The sequence below is a fragment of the Bos indicus x Bos taurus genome, chromosome 29, assembly GCF_003369695.1.
Source record: "Bos indicus x Bos taurus breed Angus x Brahman F1 hybrid chromosome 29, Bos_hybrid_MaternalHap_v2.0, whole genome shotgun sequence".
Classification (NCBI taxonomy): domain Eukaryota; kingdom Metazoa; phylum Chordata; class Mammalia; order Artiodactyla; family Bovidae; genus Bos; species Bos indicus x Bos taurus.
In genome coordinates this window covers 11,177,553-11,192,026 of record NC_040104.1, presented here as the reverse complement: position 1 = coordinate 11,192,026, position 14,474 = coordinate 11,177,553, and the positions used below count along the sequence as shown (strand labels likewise).

Here is a 14,474-nt window from a genome sequence, read left to right as displayed (position 1 = left end):
ACAGCCACTTCCGCCATACGCGAGGACGCATCTTCCTGCTCAAGTCTTCGGCGCCGCTGTCTGAGGCCCTGGTGTTCGAAAGTATCCGGAAGTGGCTGGGCTGTAGGCCTTTGATGCGGGTCGGGAAAAATGGCGGTGGTCGCTGTCTTCCCGGCTCTTGCGCGGGTGAGGAGAATGGGGGCGGGGGGGGGGGGGGGTTCTAGACTCCTGGGCAGGCCAGGGTGGGAACTGTGTCTCGTTTTCCTCTGAAGTTGTGGATACCTAGAGAAGCATCTATCTGTCTTACATAGCCCAGGCAAGGGCAGACCCAAGGAGAGGTTGATCTTGCAACGTAGGAGATTCAGGTTACATCCACCCTGGCCTGAGCCCGCTGTGTGCTTGTCTCGCAATATCGTTGAACCATCAGTCTTCGTGAGAGACCCAATTCAGATTTCACCTATTTGCAGGTGGTACTGGCCGGACAGCTTCTGGGCGCTTTTTGTCTCTGTTCTTAAGCCTCTCTGTTCTTTTTAAATCTTCTCTAGTGTCTGTCGTGATTTCACATGGTTTCATAAGATCTTTTTTCGTTTTGAATATAGGCTGTTAACACTGTAAATTTTTCTCTTAATACTGCTCTTTGCCAATTTCATGATTTTGTGATGTGTTTTTGTCTCCAGATATTTTCTGATTCCCTTTTGATTTCTCCTTTGACCCAGTTCAAGAGTGAGGGTGTTGTTCAATTTTCACTTATTTGTGAATTTTCCAGTTTTCTTTGTGCTCTTGATTTCTAGTTTTATTCTGTTGTGGTCAGAAAAGATGCCTTGTATGATTTCGATCTTTTTTGTTAAAACTCGTTTTGTAACCTAACATGCTCTCTGTCCTGGAGAATATTCTTAGAGTGCTTGAAAATAATGTGTATTCTGCTCCTGTTGGGTGGAATGTTCTGTGTATGTATGTTTGGCCCATTTGGCTTACAGTGTTGTTCCTGTCCTCTACTTCCTTACTGATCTTCTTTCTGGGTGTTCTATGCATATTGAAAGTGGCTTTTGAAATCCCCAACTATTGTGTTGCAATTTCTCCGTTCAGGTCTGTCAATATTTGCTTCATATATTTGGGTGTTCAGATGTTGGTTGTATGTATAATTGTTGTAGCTTTTTGGTGAGTTGACCCTTTCATCATTATTTCATGGCCTTTTAAAATCTCTTTTGATACTTTTGACTTAAAGTTGATTTTGTCTAGTGAAAGTAGGGCCATCTGTGCTCTCTTTTGGTTTCTATTTGCAGTGGAATGTGTTTCACACTTTCACTTTCAGCCTGCATCTAAAATGAGTTTCTTGTAAGGCATATAGTTGGATTTTGTGGGTTTTTAAAAATCCCTTCAGTCTCTGTGTGTCTTTTGATTGGGGAGTTTAATCTGTTTACCTTTAAAATATTACTGATAGAGAAGGACCTAGAGTTGCCATTCTGTTCATTGTTTTCTATTTTGTAGCTTTGTGTCCTTTTCCTCTCTTGCTGTCATCTTCTGTGTTTTATTGATATTTTCTATAGACATGCTGTGATTCCTTTCTCATTTCTATTGTGTATAAATGTTTCCTTTGTGGTTACCATAGGGCTTGCATTAAGCATTTTATAATGTATTTTAAGCTGATAATAGCTTCAGTCTCATCCGAAAACTTCTCTTTTACTACTCCCACCTTATGTTATTGATATTACAATGACCTTTTATTCTGTATCCACTAGTATATTTTATAGCTTTTTTTAAATGTCTTTAACTTTTAAGTCAGAATTAAATGTGATTTACCTACCATCATTGCAGTGTTACAGTAGCCTGTGTTTGTCATAATTTACTTTTACCAGTGAGCTTTATGCTTTCGTATGCTTTTGTGTTATTATCTACTGTCCTTTGGCTCCTTTTTGTTTGTTCAGTCGCTCAGTGTCCATCTCTTTGTGACCACATGGACTGCAACAAGCCAGGCTTCCCTGTTAATCACCAGCTCGCAGAGCTTGCTCAAACTCATGTCCATTGACTCGGTGATGCCATTCAACCATCTTATCCTCTGTTGCCCCTTCTCCTCCTGCCTTCAAACTTTCCCAGCATCAGGGCCTTTTCTAATAAGTCAGTTCTTCACATCAGGTGAGCTTCAGCATCAGTTCTTCCCTGAATATTCAGGATTGATTTCCTTTAGGATTGACTGATTGGATCTCCTTGCTGTCCAAGGGACTCTCAAGAGTCTTCTCCAACACCACAGTTCAAAAGCATCAATTTTTCGGCGCTCAGCTTTCTTTATGGTCCAACTCTCACGTCCATACATGACTACTGGAAAAACCATAACTTTGATTATACAGACCTTTGTTGGCAAAGTAATGTCTCTGCTTTTTAATATGCTGTCTAGGTTTGTCATAGCTTTTCTTCCAAGGAGCAAGCGTCTTAATTTCATGGCTGCACTCACCATCTGCAGTGATTTTGGAGCCCAGAAAGAAGTCTGTCACTGTTTCCATTGTTTCCCCATGTGTTTGCCATGAAGTGATGGGACTGGATGCCATGATCTTAGTTTTTTTAAAAAGAATGTTGAACTTTAAACCAGCTTTTTCATGCTCTTCTTTCACTTTCATCAAGAGGCTCTTTAGTTCCTCTTCACTTTCTGCCATAAGGATAATGTCATCTGCTGCTTCAATTTGGATGTCCATTTCTTTCCCCCAGTTTGGGAAGTTTTGAGCCATTTTTCCTTCAAGTACTCTTCCCGCCCCTTTCTCTTTTCTCCTCCTGGGACTCCCATAGTATTTATATTGGTCAGGTTGGTGATGTCTCACAAGCTTATCTCACTCATTTGTTTTTCATTTTCTTCCTCTGAATGAGTAGTCTCAAGTAAACTATGTTCACTGATTTTTTTTCTGGTTGATCAAGTATGCTGCTTAAGTTCTGTGGTGAATTTTTCAAAAATTGTTATTCTTTAGTTCCAATTTAAAAACATTTTTTTTTCTATCAGTATTCTCATTTTGCTTATGTGTTGTTTTCCTCAGCTCACTGAACATCTTGATGACAACTTTTTTTGAGTTATTTGTCAGGTAATTCATATATGTCTGTTTCCAGGATTGGTTGCTGGAAGTTTATTTTGTATCTTTGGTTAGGCCTTGTTTTGCTCTTTCTCATGCACCTTGGAGCTTTGTGCTTAGATCCATGCATTTGAAAAAGTAACCACCTCCCAGTCTTTTCTTTGTACAAGATCTTTTGCATCAGTTCTGCCAGAGAATCTTGGGGTCTCTCAAACTTTTTGTACGGAAATGTCTTCTCTAGACTTGTACATGTAAATTCCCAACCAAAGGGATTTGCTGGCTTTTTTCAAGTGCTCATAACCTCTGGCTCCCTCTTGTGTCTGTTTATGGCACTGCAGGTTCTCTGTAGCTGCCGCAAGCTTCCCAACTCTTCTCAGCCCATTCCAGTCTTCTAGAGTACCCCAGGTCCCGTGAGTGCTGCAGGTTGGCCAAGACGGAAATTAGTCTCTTGTACAGCTCCTTGGAAAGCAGGAGTTTGGGGTGCATGCTCCTTTTTCTTTCTGTTGGCCTCTGTCTGCTGTACCATGGGTCCTCAGAGCAGCAGCAAGCCATCCAGCTCTTTTTGTTTGCAGAGACCCCCAGATATCTAGAGTATACTGGGTTCTGTTAGTGCTCTGAGACAGGCAAAAAAGAAAACTTTCTTTCAGGCAGCTACCCAAAAAGTTGGAACATTGGACACACATGCCAAGTCTTCCCCCAGGGAAAAGCCAAGAACTGGAGATTTTCTTCTGCTAGTTTTGTCCTGAGCCACAGGTAGGGGCGATGGCAAGTAAGCGTGTGCTAGTCCAAACCCTCACCTAGTTCTCAGCAGCCCCCAACCTGGCACCTTTTCTGTCACACTTCAATTCAAACAAGACGGAAACTAGTCACCCAGGCCTCCCCGTGAAAGGCCGTGTGTTGGACGTCTGTTTCAGTCTTTCCCTCCCCAGAGAGAAGCCGGTGGCTGAGAATTTTCTCCAGTTGCACTGGGCTGAGCCAGGGGCAGGGACTGTGGTGAATGAGGCCCATGAATTTTCTAGCTGTGATGCAGCTGTTTTTGTGCTCACCTAGGGTTCAGGAGAAGACAATGGCACCCCACTTCAGTACTCTTGCCTGGAAAATCCCGTGGATGGAAGAGCCTGGTAGGCTGCAGTCCATGGGGTCGCTAAGAGTCAGACATGACTGAGTGACTTCACTTTCACTTTTCACTTTCGTGCATTGGAGAAGGAAATGGCAACCCACTCCAGTGTTCTTGCCTGGAGAATCCCAGGGACGGGGGAGCCTGGTGGGCTGCTGTCTATGGGGTCGCACAGAGTCAGACACGACTGAAGCGACTTAGCAGCAGCAGCAGCCACAGCAGGGTTCAGGAGCCTCTTAGCTGGTTTCTGGATTTCTTATAAAGGAAACTGGTCCATGTGTTGGGAGTTGGTGTCTCCACAGGAGAAGGAAAGTGTGGGGCTTCCTGTTAACACCATCTTGCTGACGTCACCGCCTTCTCATTGCATCTTGATAGTTTTTGCCCTTCTCTATATCGGGAAACTTTGGGGAGTTAGGGACCCTGCCATCACTGTATGCTCAGATTTTAACACAAGCAGGTGACTAGAATGCAGACCATATTGTGAGAATTTGAAGGGAATGCAAGGGAAGAAGAAAATATTTCCATTGGAGACTTTCTGGGAAGGCACTGGTTAAGAACATATTTGCAGTCAGAGTTGGGTTCCAACCCTCAGGAATTATTCTTAATAATTGGGTGATCTTGGTGAGTCATTTAACCTCTCTGAGTCTCAGCTTCCTAAGCTGTAAAGTGGGGACAGTGTCAGCATAATTTCTTTTTTTTTAAATTGAGGTGTAGTTGACTTACAATATTTTATAAATTTCAGATATATAACAGTTCATAGTTTTTAAAGATTAAATTCCGTCTATACTTATTATAAAGTCAATGTAACTTCTTAAGGTCTAAAGGAGACAAGATGCATTTTGCACCTGGTTTATGTGCTGAGTGAATGACAGGGATGGTCATCCTTGTTAAAAAGGTGTTTATGGGAGGCAGTTCCTTGGTAGTCCAGTGGTTAGACTTGGGCTTTCACTGCGACGGACCTGGGTTCAATCTGTGGTTGGGGAGCTTAAGATCCTGCACGCCTTGGCCAAAAAGAAAAAAAAAAAGATGTTTGTGGCTTTTTTGTTTCAGATGCTTGCTGTGTCAAGGCGCCGCCTAGTGTCTCCTTCACTCAGCATGACATCATGCAGACGCTGCTACAGAGGTGACAGCCCAACAGATTCCCAGAAGGATATGATTGAAATCCCTTTGCCTCCCTGGCAGGAGCGAACTGATGAATCCATAGAAACCAAACGAGCCCGGCTGCTCTATGAGAGCAGAAAGAGGGGAATGCTGGAAAACTGCATCCTGCTTAGGTAGGGGAAGAGGAGAATGGGGGTTGCTTCTCTCTGGCTAGAGACAGCCTTTTCACCTTTGTCTTTCTTGACTCTAGCCTCTTCGCTAAGGAACATCTGCAACACATGACAGAGAAACAGCTGAACCTCTACGATCGCCTGATTAATGAACCCAGTAACGACTGGGATATTTACTACTGGGCTACAGGTACTAGGCATGATAAGCAGCATAAGGTGAAAAACGGGATGATGTGGGCTGATTTAGTCTGGAAAGGTATCATGGGCAGTTTGTTTTTCTTTTATAGATACTCAACCCAACCTCTCTTCAGATTTTTCCAAAATGTGCAAAATTTGTCTTACAAGTTAAGGTCCTTTGTTTGCAAGCAATAGAAACTGATTGCGTCTAACTTAAGCAAAAAGAGAATTTAGTGAAATTCTCTAAGGCTAAGAGTATAGGAAACTCTTAGCATCAAAGGGAAAGTTGAAGAAACACCAGGGCAGGAATGAAGTGGAACAAGACTGTTCCGGCTGCCTAGCATGAAGTCCTTGGGAGTCTCTCTCTTGACGCCAGCTTTGTGAGGAATGAATTCTCACTGTGTATAGTTAGGGTTAGCTTTGGCTGTGAGTAAAAGAACCCCAAAACAACAGTGGCTTAAGGAAGACAGAACTGTGTTTTTCTTTCTCATAACAGAAGTTCAGAGTTAGGCCCTCCAGAACGCACAGAGGGGTTTCAGAGTCATTAAGGCCAGATTCCTCTTGACTTGTTCCTTCACCCTCCCCCGTGTTGGCTACCTCATGACCTCAAGATGGCTGTCGAGGCTCTATCTGTCATGTCTATATTTCAGCCAGGGAAAAAGAGTAAGAGAGCACACTCCATTTTTTAATGGACCCTTCTCAAGAAATTATACACCATATTTCCACTTAGTTTCCACAGGGCTTGTACACAGGGGAGTGGGAAATATTCAGGGCCAACCTGGAAGTCTTTTAATGTATCTTTGTCTTTATATTGAAGTTGAGCTTCTTATAGATAGCTTATATTGTCATTCTTTTTAATCTGATCTTATGTCTTTTCATTGGTGTGTTTTGGCCATTTGCATATAACTACCAGTGTGATTGAATTAAAACTTACCATCTTTTTGTTGTTGTTGTTTTCTATTTCTACTGTTTTTTGTTCTCTTCCCCCTCTACTTCTGTGGATTTTGAGTATTTAAAATTTCATTTTATCTCCACCATTGGTTTCTTATATCTCTTTATAATTTTTTTAGTGATTGCCCTAGGGTTTACAGTATACATGCATACATGTGTGCTTAGTCATATCTGACTCTTTGAGACCCAGTGGACTGTAACCCACCAGACTCCTCTGTCCATGTGATTTCCCAGGCAAGAATACTGGAGTGGGTTGCCACTTGCTTCTCCAGGCATCTTTCTGACCCAGGTATTGAACCCACGCCTTCTGCACTGGCAGGTGGATCCTTTACCACGGAGCCACCAGGGCAGCACGTCTCACCATGTGCGCTTCCCTGTGTTTCTGTGCCCCGAAAGGGCTGTCCGTGGTGTTGCCCTCCCCCAGAGGCAGAAACCTACTGATTTCCAGATGGTGCTTGTTAGTTTGGGGACGGGAGATGGGGAGGGTGTTCTCTGTTGTCCTGGTCCAGCTTCCGACCCTGTGACCATGCGTCATGGTGGAGGGTCTTTTTTCAGTGATCCTGCTGGTCCCACAGGGGTAGAGGATTTTCCACTAACCCAAGCGGGTCCTCACATGTGCCCTGTAGGAGACAGGACTCACTGACCTATTCACAGACCCTTGAAGCTTTTGTTCTGTAGAGAAGAAGGACTAGGCTGGGGTTTATGCTTTTGGGGGGTGGGGGCTGTGTTTTTCTGCTCCCCTACTCCTGGCCTCCATTGCTGAGGGAGGCTTTCTGCAGCCTCCTGCTCTGGACCCTGTCTTCATTGTGAGCATACTCAGTGAGGGGTTGTTGAGAAGAACCTGCCCCCTGGGGCAGATTCCCCTTGTGTCTGTGGCTCCCAGAGATTTTACACTCATGCTCACCTACACTTGGCTTTCAGCAGTTGATGAACAATTTTAGCTAAATTCTTGCCTGTTTGTATGGTGCCCAGTGCCCCTTCTTCCTGTGCCCTATCTCAAGTGAGCATGTGTGTTCATGTCCATTTTCTCCTTTGAGGGGCCTTTCTTTCCTTATGTTTTATTTTCTTTGGGTGCCTGTGACCTCAGCTCTCTAATGACTTCAAAAAAGTTATGATGTTTCTAGTTTATCTGACTTTTTCTTCTTGGGATGAATGGGGTGTTCTGTCCAGTTTTCAGCATTCTAGGGGGAAACTGAAATCGCCTCGATCTTACTCTGATGGTCACACAAAACAACAGACGCCAGGCCCACCAGATGCCAGCTGTGTGCCGAATGAGGGAAAATCAGACTTTGTTTTGAGGAATGCCCTCTCCTGACGTTGTGTTTAGTGTTGCTAGGAGGGTAATTCCAAAGCTTAGTACCCAAGCTTTCCCAATGGGAGGCTTTGCTTAAGTGAGAGACTTGGGGGTGGAAAGAAAGGCCGGAGGTGTGCAGCATCCGCCAGACTCCTGCTGCCCCGAGGCTAGCATCCCCTCCTGTCTGCTCTTGGTGCCTTTGTTGCCTCCATCCAAATCTGGTTCTACAGGTTCATGTCAGTTTTATGGGCCTCTGTTATAGCCTTCCAGTAAATTCTTTTATGTTTTGATTTTACTGGAGTTATCAGTTGCTTTCACTTAATATCCAAGGAATTTTGCCTCAGGAAATTAATAGGCTAGAAGGAAAAACACAGTATTCCAAAAACAACTGAAGTACCGAATGCAAAGCAAAACAGAACAGCCAAGGCTGGGCAGGCCAGGGGTCGGCTGTGTTTGTCAAATAATAAACGCTGGGCCAGATAATAAATGCTGTCGTCTTGTGGCCATATGGTCTCTGTGGCAACTGCTCAGCCCTGCCATCGTAGCGCAAAAGCAGCCACGGACAATATGTAAACAAGTGAGAGCAGCTGCTCCAATAGCACTCTTTACAAATACCAGCTGCCGGAGGTTGCCAGCCTGTGGTGCAGGCTGCGTGTATATCCAGAGAAAGAATGCAGCTGCTCTGTGTACCCACTGTGGTTTTAGGCCAAGCCAGAGTTTCAAGGTTTAAGGTCCTTATACCGTCGGGATTTTCCTTGAGGTCCAGTAACTAAGTCTCCGTGCTCCCCATGCAGGGGGCATGGATTCGATCCTTGGTCAGGGAACTGGATCCCACCTGCCGAAACAAAGATCGAAGATCCTGAGTGCTGCAACTAAGACCCCGTGCGGTCAAATAAATAAATAAATATTTAAAAAAAAAAAAAAGATCTTTCTATATCTTTCTATATCTGACAGTTGACTGACCAATGTAATTCTTTTTGCCCATCCTTACAGAAGCAAAACCAGCCCCAGAAATATTTGAAAACGAAGTCATGACCCTGCTGAGAGACTTTGCTAAGAACAAAAACAAAGAGCAGCGACTGCGGGCCCCGGATCTTGAATACCTCTTCGAAAAGCCACATTGAGCTACATGCTGCCATCTGCCTGGCCTCGGGGGCTCCACGGATGCTCATTGCCTGTGATGGGTACTGGCCTTGATGTCCTGCTTCTCCTTAGATGCTCAGCCCACCCAGACCTCTGGTCCTGCCTGCAGTGATGGACCCGCCTCTCTCCAAGGACATGTATATGTTCAGTGTGCCTTGTGCTAAGACCCTTTGGCTCCCATCTAAGCCTCAGAAGCAGTTTGTCCATGTTACTGTCGCTCGGGCCTGACTCTGTCTCTGGCTCCATAGGAGGAAGCACGGTGCCGGCTCGCTGCTTCAACCAGAAGTGTGCTCAGTGTGAAGAGGCAGCCAGCTGCCTGTGCTGTGTGGAAAGCTCCCCGGGTGAGCCAGGGCTTTGTCCCTGTGAAATCCCCCCTTCCAGCCTGGGTTGGTTCTTTCTGCCAGGGGAAGCTGGTCCAAGCCCCCTGAGTGGAACCCTTCAAAGGCCCCACAGGCAGAATGAGGGCAGTGGGCAGGAATGGTGTGGGCGTGCTGCTTAAGAGTCAGCATCCTCAGCAGATTTTCTCTAGAATGCTCATTTAATAAACTGAACGATAATTGTGTATATTAAAGAATATTTTAAAAAGGAAAATCACAACTCCTCAGACCTCACCCAATTATTTTAATTTTGTGTGTTCTCATGCAGGCAATATGTTTATAGAGTTTTACAAGGTCACAATCTCCAAGTATCAATTACAGCAAATATTTTCTGTATTTCTGCAGTCTCCACAATTACTTTAGTTGATAAACTCATAATGTGTAAGAAATACTATGTTAGGATGAATTAGCAAAATGTGTTTAGCTCCAGAACCAAAAGACTTCTGGTTGCTTGGAGGGTGGTTTTGTCTCGCTGGAGGAATTTTGCCCTCGGAGCTGTCATCCAGACAGAACAGATGTCACCCAGATTGGGCCAGGATACAGGTGTGAATCGGAGGAAACAGGCCAGACTTGCTAGGCAGGCGGTTGGTGAACAACAGAGATACACACAGGCAGGAAGTACCCGTTTGCAGCGTCGTGGAGCTTGGGGTTCCCATGGAACCTCTATGTGGTCCTGCCTGCCCTTCAGGGTCCTTGGCTGACGAGAGGAGAGGAGAGAACCAGCCTTTCGTTACTTATGATCTCAGTAGAGCTTCCCAGCTCTCTTGTAGAGAAGCGCTGTCATGCCTATTTTGCAGATGAGAAAGTGGGCTCTGAGAGAGTGGTCTGTCCCAGATCTAGTCGCTATAAGTCAGAAAGCCAAAATCTTGCTTAGTTCAGTCTGTCTCCAAAGTTCAGTTTGTCTCCAAAGCTCATGAACTTTCTGCCAGAACATGCTGCCTTAAGTGGTGGAAACTGTAGAGATCTTCGCTTTAAAAAGTATACCTGTGGCAGATTCATTTTGATATTTGGCAAAACTAATACAATTATGTAAAGTTTAAAAATAAAATTAAAAAAAAGTTATAGTGAAGAAAACAAAATAAAAAGTAAAAAAAGAAAAATAAAATAATAAAAAGTTATCGTGAAGAGACTTGACAGTTCTAAGCCATGACCTTTGTGTCATGTAGGGGACGAGGAGCTGTCAGGTGCTTCCCAAAATAAGCGCTCGGTCATCCAAGGTAGCTCTTGGAAGAAGCAGGGCTGGCAGTAGGTGCAAGTCAGATCCTGGCTCCACGACTGGGCGACTTCACTTTCACTTTTCACTTTCATGCATTGGAGAAGGAAATGGTAACCCACTCCACCCTTGCCTAGAGAATCCCAGGGACAGGGGAGTCTGGTGGGCTGCCGTCTGTGGGGTCGCACAGAGTCAGACATGACTGAAGCGACTTAGCAGCAGCAGCAGACCTTAGATGGGGCATATCTGTTGGGGTCACTACAGAGCCACCTCTGACCAGCACAGGCCGTCATCTGGGGGTCACATGCCCTGTCTCCTCAGCTCCAGGCAGGGCAGCAACTGGCACAAACCTCACTCATATTTTTAAACAGCCCTAGGGAAAGATTCCACTGTGCAAGTTGAGAGTTTACTTTTATCTTTCCGTCCATCTGCTAGACAGAGAGTTGCCGTGATGGGGAAGCTCACACAGCCGTAAGCAGCAAGCAGGGCTGGGAGACCTGTCTGGTCACTTGTTACTAGTACAGCGGGTTGTATCTGAGGGCGGAGGACTTGCCATCCTGCAGCTGGCAAGCCGAGAGTGCTCATGAGCTCCCAGTTAAGCCGTTGTGTTTGGTTTCCCGGTGAGCCCTCTGGAAGTGAGGACCGGCATTAGGATCTCCCCCCACCCCCGTCAGGCGACATAGCATCAGTGGGATAGTGACCTGAGGCAAGGAGTGCTCCTCTGCCTTTAAAAAACAAATATCTGGAAAAAAAAAAAAAAAAAACACCTGTCAGGCACCAGACATTTCAGGGTGGACAGCAGAAAAGTTGAAGCTATCGAAGATAAATAACATCAGGCATCCGAAGAGGAGATCTGTAAGGAGGAGATCTACCTCCTTGTAGCCTGAGAGGTAAAGTCTCCATCTGGGTCCCAGGTCTCGCCCGAATCCAGATACCCCTGCCAAGGATGAGACTATTATCTTTAAAAGGACAACATAAACGCAGTTTCCATAACTACACATCACAGCGTGTAGCATTAAAAAGCAAATTACGACATTAAGATGAACATAGTTTCCCAGTGGGTTTCAGTTAGCTTCTGTGTTGTGGAACGTTCACATTTGGTGACACCCTGGGGCACGGGTTGGAGAAATAGAGCAGAGCCGTTTCGGGAGACAGACCTAAGGTAGAATCCTGGCTCTCCCATTGGTCAGCTGGGTGACCTTGGGCACAGACCTAAGGTAGAATCCTGGCTCTCCCATTGGTCAGCTGGGTGGCCTTGGGCATGCTGTTTAACCTTGTCCACTTTGTGTCTCATCTGTAAAAGGAAAGGTCAAAGAGCCACCTCATGTGTTGCCGCAAAGACAAAAGAAGTCACGCGTGGGAAGTGCTCGGCATGGTGCCTGGCACCCGAGTGACATCATCACGGCCAGTGGTGTTGGCTGATGGTGTGCCCAGCACTTCTCAGAGCTTTCCTCGGATGACACTCAGGCCTCACAACAGGGATCCAAGGCGGGCACAGCTCTCATTTCCTTTGTCCAGGTGAGGAAAGTGAGGCCTGGTGAGATTAAGCTGCTTGCCCCACATCGCAAGCCAGAAGTGGGGCAGCTGGATTTGGAAGCTGGACAGTGGGCCTCCAGTGCCTGTGCTCCAAAGCCATCCGCTACCTCCTTTATAAAGTAAGCAGGGCATTGAAAAGCACTTGCACAATTGGGCTTGCCTGAGCTCTTGCACCGCTACTGCCACCACCTGGAAGCCTTACCAGGTGAGCTTTCCAGAGCATGAGAGATGTGTGTCCAAGTCATACTTGTCCCCTCAGCCAAAGTCAGCTGATAGGCAAGTGGCCCCAACCCTAACCCAGCCAAGCCCAGTCCAGATTGCAAACCCAGAGACCCTTAAGGTAAATAAATGCTTATTACTTTAAGCCACCAAGTTTTGGGGCGATTTGTGATGCAGCATTATTATCACTGTTGGAAACTGACACAGATGGTAATTGGGCTTCCCATATAGATGTGCTTACAGAGAAGAAAAATCACTGACTGGCCAGTGTGAGTGAGTATCCTGTCTCCTGGGCCGGTGACTGCCTCACTTTAGCACTTTTTAAAAGGCAGCTGCTTAGTATATCAGACTCATAAGCGTAGTGTCCGTCTCATACTAACACATGTAACTCCTCCTCAACCATCTGAACAGGCAGCATGTCCTGAGTGCTCGCACACTGGGCTAACACAGAACCTGCATTGATTCATGCAGTCCCTGTAACAGCCCTATGAAGTAGGCTGTCCTGTTGGCTTCATTTTGCCAATGAAGATACAGGCCCAGAGGAGTGGAGTTACTCGCCTGTGGTGACGTTGGCTCAGCACTTGAGCAGAAGCAATCAAAGAAACTGAGGTAGGACCCTTGACAAGTAGGAGTTCTATGTTCTGCAGTAGCAAAACGTGGGTAACGCTACTGCCTGCTTTGACTGGGGAGGAAGCCCATGTGTTTATCAGGCTGACAGCCCACAAGGAAGAGGCTGGAAGGCAGAAAACCAGTCACCCCTGTTGGTTACTATTGGCTGCAATTGGTGAGGATTTATAAGGAAGACATGAGCTCAGCAAAGAATTACCTGGTGTCTGAAATTCACCAGGTATGAAAGGAAATAGAACCCAGAAATCTTGGGCCTTCCAGGGTTAGAAATCTATACTCTAAATAGACAAAGATAAGATATAGGCAAAGCTTTGGGCAACAAAGCCCCAGTAAAACTTTCCCTTGGATGAAGTGTCTCAGGAAGGATCAGATTAGAAGTGTGCCTCTTACTTGTGTATGTTGGTCACTCAGTCGTGTCCGACTCTTTGCGACCCCATGGACTGTAGCCCGCCAGGCTCCCTTTCCATGGGATTCTCCAGGCAAGAATACTGGAGTGGGTTGCCATACCCTTCTCCAGGGGATCTTCCTGACCCAGGGGTCAGAGCCTGGGTCTCCTGCAATGGAAGCAGATTCTTTACCACCTGAGCCACCAGGGAAGCCTCCTACTTAATTGTTCCAAATAGCTTCAGTATGTTGAGGAGAAAGGGAGAAGCATGGAGGGGAACCAGCAAAACAAGTTAGGCTCCAGAATTAGGTCTAGGAAAAGACAGGGTGTGTGTGACTACTGGTACATGAAACCTTTTCCTTTCCTTCTTTTCAGAAGTCAGCTTCTCTCAAGAGATGACTACACTCATCTCCACTTCCTTGTCTCCCATCCTTTCCTTGTCTTCACCTCTCTAGCTTCCCACCTCATTTCAGAGATGACGAAAGCATCTCTCACCAAGGTCACGAGGACCTCCAAGTTGCTAAATCCAATGATCATTATTCAAAGCTTTACTGTCCCCTCTGACCAATGATAGAAAGCTCCCTTGATTTTATGATTCAACACTTCATTGAGTTTCCTTCTGCCTTTCCAGTCACACCTCTACCTATTTGGAGACACATTGGCGCCCCCCACTCCCCTGCAGTCATTAAATTTGAAGTCCTCCCTGATGCTTCCCTAAGAGTCGTCCTTTTTTCTCTCGGTGCTCCCTCTTGTGATCTCACCCACACCAGGGTATCCATTAGCACCCTGCTGTTGTTACCATTGAGCCACCAGGGAAACTCCCCATTACTGCGGAATGTGGACAATTCTCAAATCTGGGTTCAAACCATACTTTCCTTTGAGCTCCAGCCTGCACATCTAACTGCCAGCTTGGCTCCTCCAGTGTATCTCAAAGGTCCTGCAAACTCAGCATGTCCAAAAGGGAACGAGGCTATTCCCCCTACCTCACCCACCCCCCAAAACCTCCCTAGTCTTCCTCTAGTCTCTCAGTGAAGGGCATCAGCCTCTATCCAGTTGTTCAAGCTAGGAATTGTGCTGAGCCCCTCCCTTTCCATCCATTACATCCCAAGGCTGGTGGACTTTCCTCCAAAAT

General features: G+C 45.9%; 1 protein-coding gene across 2 annotated transcripts; it reads left to right on the top strand.

Moving 5' to 3' along the window:
* Positions 1-26: 26 nt before the first annotated feature.
* SDHAF2 (succinate dehydrogenase complex assembly factor 2) lies at positions 27-9,596 on the top strand. Of its 2 annotated transcripts, XM_027532498.1 has the most exons (5): positions 80-165; positions 3,680-3,785; positions 5,200-5,423; positions 5,501-5,610; positions 8,836-9,596. In XM_027532498.1, exons 3-5 carry the CDS (start codon positions 5,200-5,202, stop codon positions 8,964-8,966), a joined length of 465 nt encoding a protein of 154 aa, XP_027388299.1. In that variant the 5' UTR covers positions 80-165; positions 3,680-3,785; the 3' UTR covers positions 8,967-9,596. The 2 variants fall into 2 exon arrangements, with proteins under 2 accessions (XP_027388298.1, XP_027388299.1); XM_027532497.1 differs by lacking the exon at positions 3,680-3,785 and having other exon boundaries at positions 27-165.
* Positions 9,597-14,474: the final 4,878 nt, after the last annotated feature.

Excerpts from the sequence above, each read along its gene's own strand:
- SDHAF2 (XM_027532497.1), top strand. The coding sequence starts at position 130 with ATGGCGGTGGTCGCTGTCTTCCCGGCTCTTGCGCGG. Across the intron at positions 166-5,199 it reads TCTTCCCGGCTCTTGCGCGG|ATGCTTGCTGTGTCAAGGCG; the intron begins GTGAGGAGAATG and ends TTTTTGTTTCAG. Across the intron at positions 5,611-8,835 it reads TATTTACTACTGGGCTACAG|AAGCAAAACCAGCCCCAGAA; the intron begins GTACTAGGCATG and ends CCATCCTTACAG.